At 50.0% G+C, this 22,974-nt stretch overlaps 1 protein-coding gene across 1 annotated transcript in view; it reads right to left on the minus strand.

The window, feature by feature from the left end:
* Positions 1-217: 217 nt before the first annotated feature.
* ADRB2 (adrenoceptor beta 2) overlaps positions 218-22,974 on the minus strand; it is a 34,485-nt gene continuing 11,728 nt past the window's right edge. Inside the window, exon 2 of the mRNA XM_014948233.1 lies at positions 218-1,712. Within this exon, the coding sequence (XP_014803719.1) occupies positions 1,678-1,712 (35 nt within the window). The 3' untranslated portion in view covers positions 218-1,677. The remainder of the gene's footprint in view (positions 1,713-22,974) is intronic.

The following is a 22,974-nucleotide window of genomic DNA, read 5'->3' on the forward strand; positions in this document are numbered from 1 at the left end:
TCCTGCTGTCCTGCCCAACAAAGGTTTGCCCAGACTTAATTCCTGAAATATCAAATATTCCTGCCCAGTTCTTAATTCCTGAAATATCAAAATTGCACACACACCCCCCCCCCCGGGAAAGTATTTCTGGTTTAACTGCAGCCTTTTCCTCCTGTCTCACATGCACCCCCCGTGTGCGTGCCTGGATCTGGCCCCCCCCAAAGCACACCCCTGCCCTTTGCCCGCTCCCCTGGCACAGACACACAGCACACATCCCCCCCTCCATCCTCCCCCGGCTGCGGGTGTTTGTGGGCAGGGTGCTCCGTTAGCAGCTTTGCATCAAGCAGCAAGAAAATAAATAAATAAATAGGATTGCACATGAGGGAAGGGGGTTTGCAGCTGGAAGCCCGAGAGAGAAGGTCTGAGATGGGGCTCCCGGCACAGTTCGGTACCAGCACTTTATGCCCAGGCCACCAGGAGCAGCTCGGTGAAGAGAGACCTTCCGCTGCCCAGCTGGGCATGACAGTCTGCAGCTGGGACACCACCTGCAATCCACAGCTGCACATTTTCCTATGATTTTGAATCAGTTTTTCCTACTATTTTCTGCCTGCGCCCCTGCCATTCCCTCCGTCTCTGTCTCTTTCTCTGTTTCATGAGGTTTATTACAATCCAAGACGCAGGAGCTGAGTGTGCAGCCTGCCGGCACGGTCACTTCACAGCTACAGGAGAGGGACAGATGCTCTACAATGTTTTGGGACTCGGGTGCTAAAATCGTCTCCCAAGGGTGGCTGGTTGTGCTAGCATGTGACTGCTTGCAAGTAAAAGGATTTTCAGGTTCAAGCCTTTCTCCCATCTGAACTCCAGGCATTACCGTTGCAGATTTGTTGGCATAAAGGAGCAGACGAAGGCCATGACATGTCTGCACCGTGCACTGTCAGCCCCATCCAGCAAGAGCACTGCACTGGGCAGCGGGGTCCTGCACTGGGCAGGACTCATCTCTGCTTGTTTGGGAGGGTCTGGGCCCCACGGGCAGTACACGTAGTCCTAGAGAGACAAAGAGGTAGACAGAGAAGACACCAGAAGGAGAAACAAGCACAGAATAAGTCAAAGCAATCTTCCATGCTCCTTCTCTCTCAGTCATGGGCAGATTCCTGTTCCGCCTGCAGCCCCAGCCACCACGTGGACAAGCGGCTGTGAGCACGTCCTGCTGGTCTCCTGACCTGACCGTGAGGCAGTGACCTTGCTGTGCCTCTTCCAAACCAGCCACTGGAGACGGCCACGTGGTCCTGATATCCCCCTTCCCTTTTGAAAGTGCTTTCCAAGGATGCTGTGCCAGGGAAACCCCTCTGCACCTTTTGTGGTGGTTTGGACGTTCAACTCCTTCAGTTGACAGGGCTGCTGTAGCTTCTTTCCAGAGCTGGTTTCACATGCAGCAACTACTGCAAAGTGCCTCTCTTAATGCCGGTCCCCCCATCTGTGTCCTCCAAGGCTAGTAGAGCCTTTCCTGGTCCTCTGGTTATCCTTCATCAGCTTCTCCTTCAGGTGATGCACAATGGGCTATGGGTTGGGATGAAGACATTTGCCAAGGCAATCACTTCCCACAGCATCCCCAGGCTCAGAGAAGCAAGGCCATGCTCTCACTCCATCTCTTCAGAGCCCTCATGAGCTCAGGATGGTGAGGAAGAGAGGTCAGCCCATTCAGCTCTCCACCATTCCTGGACACCCAGGGATCTCTGTGGGACAGAAAGAGAAAGAAAGAAAAAAAAACCACATCAGTTCAGCATGGTAAGGGTTGGGGTAGAGGAAGGCTGCACCTCCTCGAGGGGGGTGAGCTTCTACTCCCATGTTCTGCAGTGGGGTTTCTACAGTGTCATTGCACTCCTGAGCTACGTAAGTGGAATGATGGACCAGGGCATTCAGCAAGGGTCGCACCCCTGGACAGCTGGGTGCTTTAGTACCCCAGCAATAATTTTCCAACAGTAGCTACCAAAAAGCAAAGCTTCTTTGCATGAAATAATTGGACTAAACAGGTGCATCTCTACATATACACTCAGGTCAGCTGCCCAGGAGATGAAAACACATTTCCTTCTGGTTTTAATATCTACGAATCTACAGAAGGGAAGAAACAGGGCTTTTTCCTGATTGTGGAGATACCTGAATAACAGACATGTTTGATGGAAAAATGGGAAATTAATCTTGAGATAGAGAAAGGAACAAGTACTGGATATGCCTGTGCTTTTATTTCTTTGAAACTGATATTTTAATAAGTAGATGTGAAAGATTATGCTCTGCGCGTGTGTGGGGAGAAAGCAGCATTTAAAACCAGAATGGATCTGCAGAAAGGAAATAAACATATCAGTTCTTTGGGAACACAATGCCTCTCTCAGAAGAATGCTAGGTATCCAAAATGGAAGTTTTACTTCTTGTGCAAATCAAAGATTAAGTTCCAACATGAGAGAGATGTTTTCAAAGTGTCAGTTGCAAGCATCTCTAAAAGACTACTCATACTCTGTCTGCAAAGTGGCAGTCTTTCCTTCCTTCCTTCCTTCCTTCCTTCCTTCCTTCCTTCCTTCCTTCCTTCCTTCCTTCCTTCCTTCCTTCCTTCTTTCCTTCTTTCCTCCCTCCCTCCCTCCCTCCCTCCCGAAACACACACAGCCCCAGCCTGTATCACATCTTATTGCCAAGAAGGATCCTACTCTGCACAAAAGAAGGCAGAAAAAGTCTTTCACCTTTTGTGCTTCCTCCTCCTAAAAAAAACCACATGGACTTGACTACTTCTGCTGGTGCAGGCTGTGCAGTGGGGTGTGGGCTGGGGCTGGCAATCATTAAACACCAAGCTGAAGAGAAACTGATTTGCAAAATCAGCTGGATTTAGACGATTTCGATATGTTAATCGCTACTGTTTACTTTTGTACATGGGGCACTGTGGGCTATCAGAACCTAAAGGCATCACAGATGTAGCCCTGAAATCTTGCAGACCAGGAGCAGTTCAGAAAATCCCTGAGATTTCCCATGTGGAATAAAAGCAGCTCCACAACTCCAGCAGTTTCCACAGGCAACAGTCATGGGACCGAGGACAGTCAGTTTAACCGGGGAGGAAAGCTATACCCAAATATGAAGTAACAACGATGAAATCAGTGACTTTCTGCAATGTGGAATGCTAAGCATGCTGGAGGTCTTCCAGAACAAAACTGGAATCTCCAAGTGAAGCTTCTCTGTCCTTTTTCATCAGCTTGAAACCAAAGGACTCTTCTCCAACTATCCTATAGATGGAGCTTGTAAGCTTACAAGGAAACTTGAACCATACTGTAAACTCCTAGAGCAAAGCCACTGTTGTAGAGAGTTCAAATGAGAAGGAGGAGGAAATTATCTAAGCAAATTGCCCATCTGCATTCAGGAAAGAGAGCCATGAAGCAGAGCAAGGTTGTGTTTGGGACGCTGCATCCCTCAGCCACTGTGATTTAATTGCCTCCTTTCCTAATTAGAAAGAGCTTTGCTCTTCGCAGTGGTGCTACTAACCACGCTCATCCCTCACAGGCCAGTCCCTGAGGTCCTCCTAGTTCTTCATAGGAACCCAAAAGAAGCCAATGTTTCTTGATATCTGGGTATTTTATGTCGTGATTATTATAATAGTGGCTTTCTGGTATTCCAAATCGAAACTATGCACATGATTTTTGATAGAAGACAGAAGTCCGATGTCCTCTTCCTGCTGCCCCGTTGGATAAGCTTCACATTCAAGCTCCGGTTTCTATGGCAATAATCACAGTTTTGTTTCACAACTGGTAAACTCTGCCGCTCCCACCAGCGACCGCATCGGCGGAGTTACCCACGGCCAGTGAGAACAGAACGGGTGGGAAAACTGGGGCCACGCTCCCTTAGCTCTCATTTCATCCCCACGGGGCCACCTTCCAGCCTAGTGTATGGACAAGGAGGTGAGTGTGAACGAGGGACCTCTAAGCTGCTGCGGGTCACAGGTTCAGCCTGGGCTGTCAAAACCCACGTCTGGAGCTTGGAGCAGCCACGCATCCCCATGGTGTACAGCATGGATGTGGGAACAGCTTTGTGGTCCCTTGGGGCTGGGAGCATGGAGAACGCTTTTATTTCTCCTGCCTTTTGATTATAGCTGTGGTGGGACCCTTGGAGAAGAAGTGGAAAAGGAAGGACTGCAGTTCTTCTCTGGTTTCTGAGGTTCTGCTACCTTCCACCTCTGCCAGCGTGGGGGAGACTGAGAGATGGGTAAAGCATGGCATCAGCTTTTTTAAAAAAGAAAGAAAGTGAGGGCTTAGTGCCTTGGGACACCCACAGCCCCCGTACCTCCAGGCTACCTGGTTGTTCTCATGGACCCCGTTTTGACTCGCTGGCTTTAAAGCAGTTATGCCACACATGGCTGCATTTCACTGTGTGCAAACCCAGCCACTCGGAGCAAACGTGTGCTATTAAAAGGGAAAGTCACTTATGAACAATTAGGAGATTGGCCAGATGCCAGCAGAAGAGGGGTGTAAACCGGCTTCTCTCCACTGGCTTTAATGGAACAAGGCTGATGGACTCTGAGGTGACCACTGGGCTTTCTAGCCTCCAGAAGTGCAGCCACCAGAAATCCAGGCCATCTTTGCCAAAGTCTCTTTAACCAACAATGTTGTTTGGGAAGCCCTACAGCTTCAAGAGGAAATATCCACTTCTTCTCTCCTGCTTAAACGCACAGTCTGCAGGCTGAAGCCACAGCGGAGCAGAGACAGGGGCGGGCACCCCTTTTACAGCCAGGCTTTCCCTTCTAGCCCTTTAGAGGCAAGATGGGAAAATACAGAGAAACAAGGGAGTGAGGATTAATACCCTGAACTCCTTCTGTCCTCTTGGAGGAGAAAGTGCAGACAGCATTCCCACCCCTCCAGACCAGCTCTTGGCACTGGTTGCAAGGGAGCTCCTCCATGTTCCCCTCTTTCTTCAGCGAGGACCACTAGTTCCTCCATGGACACCTGCTTGGCGTCCAGTGAGATATGAGAGTACCGCTGCCTTGCTCTCCATCATCATCATCAACACAACACATGCCAAATGGTTAGATTCATCCCAGTGTGACTCTCCTGGAACAGTGACAAGCAATGGGACTAATCATTCTACACAAGAGCATCAGTTTACCCTTCCCTTTCATTAATGACCTACTACATGGAGCTCTTTGAGACGCAAACTGTGGTGAACGTACAACTCATTTCCACCAACTTAATGCCAGCAAATTCCATGGAGTTGCTCTCCATCATCATCACTGTACCCCAGAGCAAACCCTGGCCTGCTGTTCACACAGTGCTCGGACATGCTGAGCCCAACTACTTTGGCTCTTGTTCTTGTGTAAATCAGCAGCAACACTCTGAAGTCAAGGGAGTCTAGCTTTCCTTTACACTTCTGGCGCTGACGTCAGTGGAGCGATTTCAGATTTATGCTGGTGTCATTGAGAAAGGAATTAGACCTAATTGATTTACACCACTGTAAAACTGATGTGCAAGGGGAACTGGGTTTGCAGCGCACAGCCCAGTCCAGGCGCTGATGGAAGACAGGGCCAGCTACCCAAATAACGGCATAATCTGAAGAATCCTTATTTATGGTCTCTGAATGTGTGCGTGCACGTAGGAAGGAGGATTGGAAGATGGCAATTAAAATAAACAGCAGATCACTTATCCTAAACATCTGCCTCGTAAAAGCAAAAAATCAGATGTTACCCTGGAACATGCACTATTTGCTGTTCCAAGTTACAGAGAAGGAGCACAACTCGCCTGACCTCCTCCAACATTTCCTCTGCCCTGAGATCTGAATTCCTCAGGGTTCACAAGTCAAAACATAATATTCAAAACAGAAATTGGCTGAAGAAACCTTGCAGCCTCTGTTCTTGACCGGTGCCTGTTCACCTGCGGGAAGGTTCGATTTGCTCACCAAACACAATGAGAGGGATGGATCAGCCGCATCCCACAAAGCAAGGGATGTGTGGAGACAGGCCACATGCATTCATCTTCCTAATGACACAGCCAGCTGGATAACACTAATTTACATTTGCTTATTTTGTTTCAGTACAGCCCTAGAAGAGGTGGAAGACTAATGATGAAATCACTTTTGGTCATTAGTCATAATACATCCCAGGCTCAAGGGCAGCCATTCTGCAGAGTGAAGATCTGATAAAAAAGTAAAAACAACGTTTTCAGTCAATGGGAATTGACTATTGCTCACATAGTCACAGTTGGACTTTGAAATGACCCCTAAGGAACATTTCCCAAGGGGTCAAGGAAAGGATGAAGAAGGAAAAAATTCCCTCCCTGGCCCTAGGCTGCAGATTGGCAGTAGAATCATCCTAGTGCTTTGCAAATCTTAGATTTGCTTCACTTACTTTGAGACACGTACACTATGGCAAACTCCTCCTGAGTTAGTCGTCCAGAGAAATGGGCTCCCCAAGGACCCAGTCCGAGGGCTAATGCAGCTCCTCCCCAACGCATCAACCGCACTCAGGGTGGAGCGAGGGCAGAGCCAAACGGGGTGTCACCCCTGCACCCCAGGCAAAGGGTCTGTCAGCCTCGCATTGCACCGTTCTCTGCGTCTAAACAGGGCACTTCCAGCCTGGTAAAGATTGGCACAGATTGTCTACAGATTCTCCCCTCTTTCCTCTCCTGTCTCCTCAGTCTCTCGTTGGAAACGCTCGCTGTTTTATCGTGTTTCAGCAACCTGTCATCTACCATTTGCCAACAATTCTTCGTATAACCTTTAAATAGCATATGTTAAAAGCATATTTAAAGGTTAGGTATGTACAACAACATGAAATGAACCATCAGTTGCTTCTTCCCAGATGGAGGTAAAAGAACTAGGTAATGCATGATAAGAAGCCGGGGTGTAACATAAAGGCACAAGGAACCCCAGAATGTACCGATCCCAGAGTTCGGCTACTTTATGACCATACTTAAGAAGGGAAAAAATTCCACCTCAGCCCTTTTTGTTTGCTGTAACTCAAACCTGTGCTTTAGGGCATCTCTGTACTTGGCTGTATGAGGTGATGTTCTGGGTGACACATGGTGATGCCACTTGTTTGCTGCAGGACTGTGACACAGCATCTTTTCTCCAGAGTTCACCCGTGACTCCAAGGTACCAGTCACAGCCTCGGGAATGCCTGGCAGTGCCTCTGTACACTCCATAATGCACCCATCATCTCAGGGGTAGTATTTCTTCCCCGTCATTCTCCCCTGCACCAGTTTGTGGTTATTTTATACTCCTTCCCCATGAGCCGTCCTATGGGACAGGGACCCAGCAGCCAATACAACAAAGCCAAACTTTGACGCAACTTCCCAGTTACCGTCAGTTCTTAGCACAGGTCCAGCTTGCTCTCCACTAGCCAGGCACCAACACAACTTCACATCTCCACTTACTGGCTGTAGTGTCAAACTTCTCTGAAGACCTAAGTCCTCCTTCTCATTTATCACCAGCTGAAGAACACAGATCTTCCACCATTACATTGCTAGAATCTGCCAGGGTGTCTTGGTGAAGATCACTGGCTCTTAAATTGATGCAGATGGTACCCCCATCACTAAATCCCAAACCTGGACCTTCATTTACTTTGTTGAGAAATAATGTCCTCACCAAATTCTAGGTTTGAAGGACTTCTTTTTTTCCTGGCAGAGTCATCAAAGTGACTCTGGAAAGTAGCCAGAATGTGAACAGCTGCAAAGCAACAGGCTTTTAAAAGCTGTGTTATCTAATTTCTCTCCCATTTTCTTGCCCCAGCTTTTCAGAGGTGGTTTGTTTCTTTTTTTAAATTTTGGGGAAGTGGGAAGGACATCGTTTGCTTTGCTTTTTTTTTTTTTTAATCATTGAACAGATTGAAGGTGGTTCCCAACAGAGCAACAATTCTCTTCGAAACTATTAAATGAAACTGTAAAATCCTGCAATCCCCCAGCAGGAGCTCTTGGCTGTTGGAGAGTTGGGAGCCCTGTGTAATACTTTTCTGGGGTTTTATGGGTTTTGGCAAATAATGATTTTCCTCCCTCCCTGTGTTTCCCTGACAGTAGTGCAATGCACTAGGGCATGTGCTGTGCACACTCAGCTCTTTGCAGCTGATAGACTTCACGCAGATGTGGCAACTGTGACTATCAGGGCAAGTGGGAGGACTGTAGAAAGGGAAGACATTTTCTGAAGCCTTCATGGAAGAGGTTTACTCTGAAACACGAGCTACTGCCTGTTCACATGATGTAACTGTAAAATACCCTCCGTGTGGGATCTCACTATGCTCTCAAGATACTGAAACACGATTTCATGACTATTCAAGAAACCACGTTTTTGATGCTCTGCAAACCTGAAATTATGACCGAGATAAGTGTGCTGTTACAACCAGAGCTCTGCATGCCAGATAATGCAGGCAATGCTTTTGTCTTGGTTTGTGGCATGCTGTAATTTCCTTTCCTTGGTGTCATGCCAATGTTACAGAGATGTGTCCTTAAGCTGGGCTTACTCCCAGTTTTCTGTGCAGTTCTTTCAACTAATACAGACTTAAAACCAAAATCAATAAGTCAACAATGAGCAGAACATCCTTCTCCCTGTAGGAATAACAGAATTCCCAAACAGGACTCTCACTCCTCCAGGTGCCTCTGTTCTCCACACCCTACCGAAGGACAGGATGGGATGGGATTTTAGCTCCCCTCCTGCCACAACCAAGGACACAACTCTCAGCAACCTGCTCTCACTGACCCTGCTTTGAGCAGGGGGTTTGGATGGGACGATCTCCAGAGGTGCCCACCACCCACAACTATTGTGCAGTCCTGTGAAATACAGCTGGTGAGAGCACTGCTGTGTGCTAGGCTCAGCTGGTCGTGCAACACAAAAGAGGATATACATGTAGACACCATCATCTCTTCTTTCCTGCAAGCCAGCTGTGAAGTAGAAAAGACTACCTCCTAATTTTCCTGTGAAATGCCTGGTTTTTGGCCTCTGGGCAGCACACTGAGCTTGTGGGGTTGTCGAATCCCGTTAGGTGCCAGGCTGGTGCAAAGGGGCATTCCAGTGGCAGTTTCCTTGAGGGCTCTTGAGGCTCCCAGTCAATTGCAACAGGGAGGACCCTTCAGTTAAGTGTCACTGGCATTTGAGTGACAAGGTGTTGGCAATGTGGGCACTACCAGCACAAGTAGAGACCCACCACTGACTTATTTACAGCTGTGTTTTTCCCCATTACTTCAGAAGTTTTCTATTTTCCTGCTACACTGTGATTTGTTGCTGTGTAGGCTACTTGCAAATAAACAATCAAACAAACCAGCCTTTGATGGAAGCTGGAAGGCAGTAGCCGATGCTCTGACGAAAGAGCACAGCAAGGTTTTATCTCAGGTTTGATGAGGTGGGATCCCACTTAGGGTCAAGCTGTTCTTCAAGGCTCCACTAGTTTCCTTTTGGCCCAGGAGTATTTGAAGTGACTGGCTACCAGCCAGAGGAGACAAAGGTGGACCACCATCAAGAGAACCAAATTTAAGGGCCATTATGACAGAGATTAACCTTCCCTGTACCTTCCCTGCCCTGCTTTTAGATGCAAATCCGTATATGAGAGTAGCAAACAATGGTCCTCTGGATGAGAAAGGGCCAGCGATCTGAAAAACATGACAGAAGTGGCATATCAGCAGGTCATTCAGTGCTTGCCTGTGAATGTCTGGAGGGGCTTCACACTTAAAAAAAAAAAAAAAACAACCTCCTAGGTTTTTGAAAGAAACACTTGTGGACATTTGGCTTCAAGCAACGAAAATCTTTCTCCAGACTTAGCGTCATTGCTTGTGGAATTCAGGTCTGAACTCTGATTTCCTCCAACTGCTTTAAACGCTCCAAGGACTTCTGGGAAACCTTGTAAATGGATTTTGGGTGGTCTGTTTAATTGTTTTATGCAAATAACCTGGCGTCAGGGGAAAATGCAAAAAAATTTTTACTTTAGAAAGTCCAGTAGTGTCATGGGGCAACTGTCTGGAAATGCACTGAGCACTTGGCCAGGGTTTTGTTTCCTACCACAAAAAGCAGGGATACCCTCTCCATACTGCCATGTGACATGGGGAGATCCTTATACTAGAGGCTCCTTCTCAGATCTCCATGAGTTGACATCAGCCACCACAATGCTCCAGTGCTAAACTCTTCTTAAAGGTCTGATTTGAAAGAGCAAGCACAGGGAATTAAAGCTGTCAAGGCCGGGTGGCTTAACAGAAGCCATCATGAAGCCATTACAGTGTTCCTCAAAGCTGCACGAAGCCATCACAGTGTCTGTCAAGGCTACCTCCATGTTCTGTTGGTGCAAGGGTCCAACAGGTAATAAGCAGAAGCAAATCTGCTCCTTTTCCCCTGTAAGAGACTTCCTTTTTAGTGAATGAAGTAGGAAGAGCAAGCTTTTCCCATGCCTAGCATATCATTGCTAGTAAGGAGGACCGAGCCAGATTCAGAGACCCAATTCACAACCAGTGAGCTGGCTGGATAAGGGAATGGGGAAGAAGGTCCGTACCTCTGCTTCCTACTCACCGGCAAACATCCAAACCAGCTGTCCCAAACAGAATCTCTCTTTTTAGAGGAATTTGGTGCATTCCCTACATGCATACACCCATAGCTGACAGTCACAGCTACCCAGATTGTTCTAACCTAAATCCTGTCTCCTCGAACTGAGCGTTTCCAGGATGGCTGTCAGCCTTGAACAAGGGACGGGGACACAGGTGGAATTCAGGCCAGGTGAAATTGGGCATTACCATCTCCCCCTTTGGCAACACAGAGACTCAACATCCCCACTTGTGCTTTGCTGTGAGATTTTGTGATGCTGCTGTGGTTTCCTCAAGATTCTTCCTGTGGGGAAGAGGGAGCAAGAGAGTGCAAGACACAGAGGATGTCCTCCCTCCATCTCCCACGTGCAGCTCTGCCTCTGCCTCTCTCGCAGGCGCTGTTCCCATGCAAGGCTCCAGTGAGGATGATCTCTGATCCCAAGGGCACGAGCGGAACGGCCTCGGATGTGGGAAATGCTTTACAACCAAATCCCTTATCCTCAGGCAGCCTAGGAACCCCAGGCTAGCCCCAAGGGCTAGGCAGAGTTCAGGGAGGCTCAGAGACACTGCAGGAGACACTTCCACCACACTTACTAATTGCTGTGCTCCATACACCGGGATCTGGTGGCCACTGGGATTTCCTTTCCTGCCGGGGAGGAGCGGAGCCTCATTGGGGAAGGACACGTGTGGTTTGTGTCTGTCCACCTCCAACGGTCCTCCCACCCAGCCTGCCTCCACCCTGCTCTTCTCCTTCCTCGATTAAAGCCAGAGTGTGACGTGCACCAAGAGCTGACCACACATGATGCCAGAAGCAAGGCCAGAGGAAACGGCTCTCGTGTCCCTCCCCACGAAGGAAGGAGGTGCTCCTGCCTGCAGCCCCCGGCTGGTGGCTGGTGTTGGAGCGTGGTTCCACTGGTGGCCAGGAGGAAGGAGGAAGGGACATTTGCCTGTTTATGTCAACACAAAAGTATTTCCTTTTTTTTTTTTTTAAAAGGTGCAGTTCATCTGCCGATCTCGAAGCAGTTGGGAAAGAAGCGTTACCTCTCCCACCCAGCAGATAAGGGGTTAGGATGTGACCAAGGTCACTTAGCAAGCCAGAGCCACTAGTGACATAAGTCTGGTTTCCAAATCTCCAGTCTTCAGCCGACTCCCTGCACAGCTCTGACATCCCCTGATGAACGTGTGAGCTAGCACTAATGGTAGTTTATGACTAACGTGACTAATGAGGTACCACGGATACTAGCTTAGACTCAGAGACACAGCGGATGCCATTTCAGGCATAAATAAAACTCTTTATTCAAATAAATCCCTTCCTTTCCCTTGGAAGAACTCATTCTCCCAAACTGTGAATTATCCACCTGCTTGACTTCTTGGGATTGGGATATGACAAAGAGGACAAGGGAAAAGGCAGCAGCTACCTGTGAGAGGTGACGATGGGAGAAATTCAGTTTTTTGTGATTTCAGATCACTCTGTCGTGCTACATAGATTTGTATTTGGCGAGAAAATCCAAGCCATGGGACAGCTCAAAAGCAGCTGTTCCTAAATATGATTTTGCTGATGTATTTTTAAACATCACCGCTCAGGAAGGAAGAAGGAAGAAGTCACCAGTTTCTGTTCTGCTCTGAGGGGGAGAGCACCCAGAGATGTGGAAATATTTCAGGGGCTGCCCAGAAGAGATCAGGTTCCTTCTGGGGCTCTGGCCACCTTTTAGCCAGACGTCGGCAGGTGCAAAAGGCAAAAGGGAAGGTTCTGATGAATGGGAATCAAAGTATAAAGAGGATTTTGTGAAATGTTAATGCTGCAGCAGGGCAGGAAGCGCTCTCTCTTCTCGGGAGTGGTTACGGGGCTCGTAAAGGTCAGGGTTTCTTTTTTAGAGCCTTAAATTTTGTCAACATTTGACCTGGCAAGGTATTGCCGCTGTCACTGGGAAGTGAGAGATATGCTGGTGCCCCTTGGGATTGCTGATGGCAGCTCAAAAACTCGACTCTGGCACAAACATTAACAGCTCAGAAGGGAGCAGGCAAAGGGAACAGGGGAAAGCAAACGAAAGAGGGAGAATAAAGAAAAGCCACAGGTTTCTGAGGTTTTCTTGAGGCAGATTTTGGGGGCCCGTAGGGTTTGCTAACGTTTGGGGAAAGGCAGTTACGCAAGTGTAAGTGATTCAGCACAAAGAAACCATCTGGAGACAGCAAGTCCTTCCCCTCTGGTGGCAGCAGGGACTCTGACTAACCCAGTACGTAAATAACACAAAAGCGGTATAAACAGCACGGCCATCCCCGTCACAGCCCCTTCTCCATAGCCCTGCTGTGCAGCCACTGTCCCACAGGACACAGGTGGCTCCAGGAGAGCTGGAGGTGACATTAACCCTCTCTTAGCTGGCATCCTCCCCGCGTGCATCCCTAACCCACACAGGGCACAGCACAAAGCAGCTCTCCCCCATGCTGGGGGGGGTCACAGCCCATTTTCTCCACAGCAGCAGTTTCTCACCTCTTGTTTCCTAAGACTAAAGAAAGGCTGGAAACTCCTGAGCAGCGATGCATGTGGCCTGCTCTCCTCCAGCCAGGGAGCAAGGAGGCACCAAAAAAGGATGCTGAATGTGGCAGGGCCACACAGAACTGCCGAGCACGGCACTGAAACTGCACCTCAGGCAGGTGGGTCCCTGCATGACGCCGTCTCCCACCTAAAAGCAAGCAGAAAGTCTTATTTGGAAGACTAAGCAGCATGTTATGCCCCTCAGACATTCTCCCCGTTGACTATTTCTGAGCTGCCCACATGGATAGATTCAGCACACACCACCTACCAGCACTCCTTCCCATCTCCTCACTTAACCTAATAAAGACCAAACCTATTTTTCACCTCACAGAGGAGTAACCTAAGAGCAAACACATTCATTTCACCCTGTGTGTGCTCCAGTCACACAAACAACTTGAAGGAGAGTCTAAGTGGCAATTATCTGCAATCATGGTTATATCATTGGTGCTTGGAGGACACCACTCTTGGGAAGTCCCATGGCCCTATCATCCCATTAAGTCGGTGACAACCACATCAGAAATACATAACTGTGTGGGCAGGGAGAGAGACAGAGCGTGGCCATCCTTTATTGCTATCTGGTGCAACAAATCTCCAAAAGCAGCTCCGGAGCTTAGGTCCCATTTTCAAAATTTCCTTGGGTAATTGTAGATGAGTAGATGTTACCCCATGAGAGTAAGTCCCATTCTTTTTCCCTTACCCTGCTCACCCACATCAAAGGGTGGAGCACACAGGTCTTGTGCCAGGGCTGATAAATACTCCCAGGGATTTACAGGGCTCAACCTGTGTGGAAAATGCTCAGCCTCACCGCAGCCCTGCTCACGCTACGCTTTGGTTTCTTTCATCAAAGCACAGCGACAGCCGCCCGAGCAGTGGCTGGCAGGCCGAGGAGCTGTGCGCGGCCGATGGTATCGCAGGCAGACACAACACAGCCCCGCCGTGGGCAGAGACCCAGCTCTGCAGCACAAACAGCATGAAGGCAACGGCCAGGAATCCATGGGTGGAGCGGGCATCGCACCTGGGTAAATACAACGGCAGCGAGAAGGCCTGTTTTCCCAGAGCCTGGGTTCAAGATGGTGATTACACACCACAGCAGCCCTCAGGGGCTCTCTGGCAAAAGCTCACCTTCTTCATTGTGTGAGCAAGTGGTTGGCATCTGCCAGGGAGATATAAAAAGACTCACTTCGCTGCAAGGTGGAGCTCGGCTGTTGGATGATCTCATGGTTTCAGTCACAGTGACCTGCTGCACTTGATGGATGCACCCCTTCCTCCAGTGACCCTGCCCTTGCCCTCCTTCATCATTATCATCAGCTACTTCTCTCTGCAGCTGAGTTTCCAGCCAGGGAGGCTGGCAGCACCGAACCCATCCTTTCCAGTGCAAATCTCAGTTGCACAACACAAGACCAGGACCTGTCCTCCTGGCCCCCAGAAAGGGAGTTGGAAGTGAGACAACTCTCGCAGGATTTGCCCCAAAGAGAGGAAAAGCCCAGCAAAACTTTTGCAGGAACATGCAGCAATGTCAGGAGCAGAATGTTAAAGGGACACTGGCTTCTCAATTCAGTGATTTACTTACTGTAATTTCCCTGCTCTTTGGGAAGGGCCAAATCTTACCTCCCAGCATCATGACCCTGCAGCGATGGCAGGCTGTCCAGTGAAGCCCAGCTGTAACCTGAACCTCCATTTAAAAATGGATGGTCCATCTGCAGGAGTGACAGCCCTGGTATTTAGGAGGGGTTCAAGCAGCTCATCTACAGCCTCTCTGGTGGTCTGACACGGAAGGGCTTTCAAGTTTATTATTATTACTTTAAATCAGTTGCATAATTATACAGCATTGAAATCTGAAGGCCCCCAACTTCTTACTGGGGAGTGAGCAGAAGCTATGCAACGTCCAAGTCCTCCACATTTTTTGAGTGATACAAGGGCTCACTGTGATGGCCAGAGGACAGAGCAGCGTTCGGGATCACAGGAGTTCCAACACTGGGAAATAATGGCCAATAAAGAACCTGTGATGTGCCATGTAAGAGCGGTTTCTGTGGCACAGAAATCCATCCTGAGGGAGCCGGTGTGGAAATCATAACTGAGCTTTTCATAAATTACTGGAAGTCAAATGTTAACAATTTCCATGTAAGGAAGATAAAAGGTGGAGCGGGTGAGATGCGCACATATATTCAGCTCTATTATTCTCGCCTCAAAAACCAGTCCAGCCAGCCCTTTAATCACTCAGCAGCTCATCTCTAAATTGCCTCTATTATTAACAATAAAGTGCTTGTTATTTGCATCGCCATCCTTCGTAGGAGCTGTGGATGGGGATGAGGATGCCTGTGGTGAGAGGCACGGCACAGGCACGGGACGGGCAGCACGGGCAGGGCCCCGGCATGTCTCTGTGCCCTCTTTCAACAGAGAATTCAAGAGGAAGGATCAAAGCAGAGTAACTCTGAGCAAAGGAGTAAAACAGAGGGGACACAGGCGTAGGTGTGCCTCTGGAGTGTCCCAGACTCTTCTTTCCAGGAAAGAGGTGGGCACCCCATCATCCTGCAAAGGCCAAACACAGCATGAAAATATTTCGGGTGATTTCTGAACCCAATATACCCATCCCCGTGTTTACACTGTAGCAGAGGAATCCTCCAGAAACCATGAAGATGACCTAACAGGTGTAATTTCTATTAGTCATTTACTTGTAACAAACAGTAACTGGAACTCCTGGCTAAAATCACTGGGGATTTCCTCAAGCAAAGCCATAACTTCGACCTGGCTTTGCTGATGCTATAATTAGCATGTGTACAGAAAAGTATCCATTAGCATCCTCCAACTTCTCTGGCCCAATTTGCATTGATGTTTGTGATGCAATTGCCTCCTTAGCCTGGCTTCTCCTATAAGGACAGAGGAATGCGGCATCCCCAAATGAATCATGCAAGAAGCAGGGGGGGAAGGAAGAAAGTTCTCTGCAAACACAACCTTTTTTGTCATCAACCAAAGGCAGGAGATTTAAGGAAGGAGATTTAACGTGTACTGAGGGTTAATGAAAACTGGAAGCTTTTGCAGGGGACGCAGTCACTTTTAGATAAGCAGGAGATAATCAAGACTAACTGATAAATAGAACACAAAATGGCTTGCTACTGCGGTTAGGCAGGGGCTGCCCTCTTGGTGCAAAGGGTTTTCTTATGCTTTGGTGATCTGGCCCTGGTCTCACACTCTCAGTGGTGAGGCACAATGACCCAGTGGCAGTTGTCTTGCAGACAACCTCGCCGTACTCTAGGTACGTTCTGGTAAAGCAACAAAAGGGTTTAATTGTTAAGTGAGGCTGGATCAGGCTGAGGCTCAGATCCCTGCTGCGGAAGCCAAGAAATGACAATATCTGGCGGTTGTGAAGCATCTTCTCTCCAACCTCCCGGTCACCGCTTGCGGGGACACTGCCCTTCCAGGCAGGGAGCGCCGGGCGGGCTCCATTTCACAGGCGAGCACCGAGGCTCTGAGATGTGAGATGAGTCACCTCAGTTTCTAATCTGGGTCCTGCAGATGTTTGTCACTGCGGAACAGGGTGATATTTCCGTGCTGTGTTTCTTTCTGCGACTCAACAAGCACCTCACACAAAAAGCTTTTGTGCTTCAGAGAGGATTGAGGTCTTGAGGAATTATCTCCAAAGCCTGAACAAACATTTTTGGCACTACCGAGTCACGTGTGTTTCAGCAACAGCACCATCTCTACCCAGTGGCAATGTAACCCAGATTGCTCTTCAGGGACAGCTGCACACACCGAAGACTGGGAGTATCTCCACATTACTCCAAGAGTGCCTCGCACAGCAGGACACCTCCAGCCTGGATCTGGACTACGGATAGGTTTACACACCTAATACGGCCAGGTTCCTGCCTGGTCCCAGTCCTGCTGGGCTCCCACCCCCCCGCAGGAGGTCTGACTGTCCCTGGGGCATGGTGTGGGCCCCTCAGCACGTCCTCGGGGCTGCTCATGGCAAAGCCACCTCAGCAAAGCAGCGTTGATGCTGGCCACACAGCACGTCCTCCTGTCATCACAGGCACTGGAAATAGCATGGCCACAGGAAGGCAGGCCCGTTTGCCACCCTGACAAGTGTGCACGATGGACATACCAGGAGAGGCGAGCCATGCTGACCTGTCCCTTCCAAACCACAGCTGCTGGCTGGCACGTCTTGCATTGGGGAGACACCCCGAGATAATGAATAAAAAGCAAACTAAGACCAGCAAAACTTCTGGGAGCGATGCTGATGCCCCAGCAGCATCCCTGCTGCCACCCCAGTCCCCAGCCCCTTCCTGGGGCTCTCCTCCCGGGATAACCCCATCTCCCCACTCGCACCTGCATCTCCCACGCGTTGCCACGGCCATCGCTGCACCAAGGCAGGGAGATGGCTGTCCTGATTTGTCTCCCTACCTGTCAGACACGCTCACTGCAAAGGCACGCGTGCCTGGGGAATGACAGAAACGCCTGCTCCACACCCCCCCTAATTGCCCCTTGGCAGGCAGCAGAGCGGCCTCCGAGAAGGAAGCGAGCTGGCTCTTCGATTTAGGGGAAATCATGGCTCCACACAAAGCTTCAACAACTCGGGAAGGAACCTGGGGGCCGAGAGGAAATCGTGAATTACTGCTTTATATAATCCCGCCTTGCACCGAGGGTTGGGAGGGGACTTTCCAAATGCCATGGGCTTGTCTTTGAGTCTTCTGCAAGGAAGAGGAGGAAAAAGATGCTTCAGGTTGTAGGACCCAAGTGCCCCAGCTCCAGAAGGGGAGGGATGGAAAATAAGGGAAATAAAGATGGTATGTTAAGGTAGACAGTATGTTTTGGAAATGGATAACGGGATTTTTTCATCTGTTGTCCATCACTGGTTTTCTCTGAGCACCTCTATCTAACATGTGGAGGCTCCTAATAGAAAACACGTTTTAAAATGCTTTTTTTAAGCCACCTTCTAATTCTTTCAGCACTGGGAGACATAAGAAGTTAAAAACCCCAGCTAATGCCAGCCAGAGAACAAGCAGGCACTATGCAGGCATGTCTGCTCCAATTTCCAAATCAAGATGCTGCTCTCCCCAGCTATGGCTTTTATTCAAAAAGCAATGCATTTGGCAGGGACTCTTTTCTTGGTCATTTGATTTGTGGCACTTCGGGGGATGCTCACAAGCATTTCATCCCTTCCACGTGAGCTCGCTCTTTAAAAAAAATGCCACATTTTTCACCTGACTCCAGCAGGACTTTGCTGGGAAACTCCAATTGTGCTGCGAGCCTGTTTGGCACAGCCCTCCTCAGTCCCCCCCTGCCTGCCCAGCCTGCTCTGTGAAACCCTCCTTCCCTCCACCACCCACCAGCCAAGGGGCTTTGCTGGTGGCTCCCCCAGCCCTGCTCCCCCGTACCCCCCGGCTGCTTCAGGGGCAAATAGAAAGGCTGCTCTGCTCACCATGAAATAACTCAGCTCTGGGCTCCTGGGTGCTGGATGAAGCCCTGTGAGCTTTGCTTCATTCCTACACAGCGTACAGGGTGCTGTGGGTGCTGTGGTGCCTGACAGGAGCGCCTGACTCTGAAACCTCCAGAGGTTTCTGTCCCTGCTGCCCTGAGCAGAGCTAAAGAGCTGAATCAGGCTGCTGGAGATGGTTCTTTGCCCCGGCTGCATGGCTGAAACTGGGTCTGTCCCCTTCCCACCATCAGAGCACTCACTTGGATTGAAGAAACACCTTCCTGACACGTCAGGAGAGTTTGGAGAGGTGTTTCACTAACAGCAAAGACCGCTTCTCTGCTCGGAGGTTTTACGCTTGGATGCAGTGGGCAAAGCTCTTTGCCAGCACAGGGAAGGTAATGGGTTCTGGTCCACCAGCCACGCAGGCTCCCACGTAGGCATCGTGTTGGCAAAACACAGCACCGATGCCAAGACTTCCCCCTGCGCTCCCTGTTTGGTCCAGCAGCTGCTGGCTCCCCGCTCCAGCTCCGTGAAAGCTCCAGTGCCAATCCCAGCAGAGTGAGCGGGACATGCAGTGCTCTGCTCCCTGTTGGGGCTCCTCTAACAGCATGGGAACTTGGGGGCTTCCCACTGCTCCAAGAAGAGAGTGGGGAAAGTCTCAGCAGAGGCCAGAGGAAGCTCAAGATGGAGGAGAGGAGGGGATGAAAAATTTCCCCTTTCCAAGCTTCCGCGGCAGGAAGGGCTGGTGGGCACATAGGAGGGGTCACGGACAGGAATGCTAGAGGTACAAGTCCTGTGCAACAGGAGGGTAAGATACAGATACAGGCCCCAAATCACAAACAGAAAAAAGCAGCTGGGAGCAGCCAGAGACACAGGGATGGCTCAGCTCTGGAGCTGGCAAATCCTGTGGGCTGCAGGACAGAGCTGGAGAACAGAGGCACAGCCTCCACATCTGCACCTCACCAACACTTCCAAGGAGACACAAGGCAAAGCAGTGCCTGCACGGGATGATTTCATATCAACTTTCTTCATCTGCTGGTTTGTTTAAAACCAAGCCACAGAACTTCGTGCTCTTTGTGAGCTGTGACAGCCTATCTCTAGCAGTAATTCACATGAAACCCACTGCAGTTAAAATGACAGGGAGGTGCTGAACGCATCTGCAATTATTTGGCTATATAGTCATCTTCATCTCTCTCTAGCACTTACCCCCTCCCAAACACACACAGCTCGTCCCTGTGCTCTGGCAAGGTTAGGTAACCCAAGGTCACCTTTAGGCCACCTCATGACTATCATTGCATTTGCACTGGCTGGAAGGGGAGATGGGAGAGAAAGATGTGGTAAGCAAGACTGCAGTAAGCAGTACAGAGCGGGGGCACCTCCATCCAAAAAGGCAGCACAGGACAGGCTGATCCTGCAGGTGATGCTGGAGTGAGGAGCACAGCACCAGGGACATCCCTGCTCCGCTCCCACTGTGAGGGGACACCACCATGGTGCAGGACCACTCTGCAGTGCCCCATCAGTCGAGATGTGGCATTTTTCCTACACTGAAGAAAAATAAACACCAAAGACAGAAACAATCCAGATGTTTGTGGAATATCTCAGGTTTGCAGTAGGAGTTCCCTCCCAGGACAAAATCCCTGGCTTTTCCTCCCACTCCAGCAGTCCGAAGAAGCCATAAAGCTGCTGTAATGAGCCTGCTGAAAGTTTTGGCTGGCAGGGAGGAATACCTGAGCAGCACAGCATGGCCGTGACATGCTCTGTGCCCTCTCCAGTGTCGGACTACGATGGGACGTGACTAGGGACTGGTTTGATACTGCTGTCTTGTGACTCCTGGCCCTGAGACTGGCCAGAGTGAAAAGGTGACATCCACACTGGACACCCAGGGCCAAGATTTGTTGAATTTTTACTGGACAGGAGGATCAGTTGTCTCTTTTCACTCGTTTCCAGTAGAAATCCCCTCCATATCCCTTCATTAGGCCTGAATGCCCTGCTAATTTACTCAGTCATCAGTAGGGACAGGGCTCTCTGCTCACTAGCATAATTTGAACACTTAACTTGGACCACTTAAATCTTTACTTGCAGTTTGCAGATGCAGAGAGCTTTTCCTTGCATACCAGCTGCTTGCAATGAGCCAGCTCTTCTTCAGCATCTCCCATCCCCAGGAGAAACCAAACCCTGCACAAGGCATTGATGACACGGGGGAGTCCACCGAGCAGCCAGTCTTCCCTCTGAAATGCTCAGTTGAGGTGTGCTCAACCACCACCTCCCTTTATCTCTCACCAGCCCTCTCGGTGAATCGGGTGCTTGTTCTGCCTCGGGTGGAAAAATTCCAGCTCCAGTTTGTCACCGGTTACCTGGTGCAGGCCCACTGCGTGGCCACCTGGCTCAGCCCAGTGAGATCTGAAGCTACCTGGCACCGTGTGCTCTCGCTATGCTCACCACTCAGGTGGTTTGGGTTTAAATATCACCCTGCTGCCCCCGTGCCAAGACCTGCCCCATTCCAAGCCCTGCCCCACCACCTGCCCGGGTCATCTTCCCAAGGTGCTGGCTTGCAGGGACAGGGCTTCCAGCGCTGGCTCTATCAGGCAGCGGGGAAAAGTAGTGATTTGAGACAAAAATATTTAATGCCATTTACAGAACCTTTTTGTTTGGTTGAGGTTATTTTTTCCCCTTCTCTTCCTGAAACTGGAACCCTACTGCAGAAGGTGGCATGGCACAAGGAGGAGGAGACTGTCTTTAAAAATAAAACAACGCTCACCTTCCCTGCTCTGGGATCATAAATTAGGCTGGCCACTTGCCTTGGACAACTCCCCCGACGCTGGGAACAAACTGTGCATGCATCGCCTGCCTAATGGCCGTCCTCTCTCACCCGCGGTTCCCTAGCAATTCCCTATCACCGAGAAACCATCCCTCTGCCTTCGTCCTGCCGCCTTCCCTCCTGCCAGATCTGCTAAATCAAACTCGTACTGGCTGAAAGCAGACAAGGAGCTACTAACGTAGGAGGGAAGAGGCACCAGTCAGACTGCCTGCACTGAAATGCTAATCCTGCTGTCAAGGCATTTTCCAGCCCTGTTTCTTCTCCTCCTGCAATGCTTTTCCAGCTTCTCCCTCCTCTTCCCAATTGGATCCAGCCTCTTGGTACCCACCTTGAGTTTCCTGCTGGTGCTTGGGTCACTGTCCCTTCTAGGACTGACTTCTCATCTCCATTTGTTTCTTCATCATATTTTTATACTCTCCTTGGGGTACATTTCATTTTGCCTCTGCTCTTTCGTTGCCCTCATCAGTCCCTTCAACCATTCTCCTTTGAGTCCTTCTCTTTCTCTCTGCTTTTCATCAGCAGTCTGTACTGCATTTATGACTGTATTTATGGCAGAGTTGATGGAAGCCTCCTTACAGACACAGGAGCTGTAAGGTCCTCCTTACAGACACACTCCGTAAGCTGCAGGTGTCCAAACCTATGCTAAAAAAGTTGGCACAGTCCCATTTTATCATTATCTTTCCCCTTCTGAGTTTTGTGTGTTAAAAGGAAATTCTCAGGCAGAGAAAGAAATCACTCTGACTTTGACATAAGCCTTTGGCTTTGCAAATCATATCAGAAAGGCAAATCCCCAAAGCTCTGCCATCTGAGTGTGGGACACCAAAATCCCACCCTGCAGCCAAACAAGTGAATCCAAGTGCTGCCCAGCAGTGGCTTGCCCCCAGCACGGAGGGTTAGAGACAGCCCAGCCTGAGACCAAACCCGAGGAGATACAATGCCAGCACCCCCTCCCGGGATCCCTCTAAGGTCTTGGTGGGACACTGGTAGGAAGACCTCGTTGTGCCCCTAGCCAGCACTTCTGCAGACCAACAACCCTTTCCCCCCTCTCCAATTTGCTTCTCTCTCTCCTGGCCAACATCCACAAGTCATGCCTAGAAATCACAGCCTTTCCCCTGGCCCTGCTGCCACCGGCTCTGCTCAGAGGCTGATGATGGAGGCCCATCACCCCATGGCGCTGCGCCCTGACCTTTCCATCCTGGGAATGGCACGCACCTCTCGCCTCCCATCACTTGACTCTCCCCTGTCACCCAGCGAGGGGCAGCCCCGGCACCCTGTCCCTCTCCCTGCCTCCTCCTGCCCCTGCCAGCCCATGTGTCATCACCTCCCGCCCACAACTGTCCCTTACAGCCTGCTGGCCACTGCCAGCTGGGACCCTGCGAAGGAGGGGCTGGGGCTGTGGGAGGAACAGCCTGTACATCGTCCCGCTGCCGGGGACGGGGAGATGTTGGTTCAGGGCAGGATGACTCTCCCAGAGGGGTTTCCATGCTATAAATAGGCACCCTGAGGATTCCCTTTTAAGAAGGGTCTTTCTCTGTAGCAAGGAGCCCCGGAGGGACGAGAAACCACACAGCCAGCTTTTAAGTGAGTTGAACAAATCACGCTATGCAGTTACTGAAGAATGGCCTTCTTTCTCCGAGTCACAAAACGTCTTTGGGTGGTTCTGCTGCCTCTTTTTCCTCCCATCCATCTTTCCCTCTGCAGCTCCCCTTTGCCTCAG

The sequence above is a fragment of the Calidris pugnax genome, unplaced genomic scaffold (genome assembly GCF_001431845.1).
Source record: "Calidris pugnax isolate Ruff unplaced genomic scaffold, ASM143184v1 scaffold27, whole genome shotgun sequence".
NCBI lineage: Eukaryota > Metazoa > Chordata > Aves > Charadriiformes > Scolopacidae > Calidris > Calidris pugnax.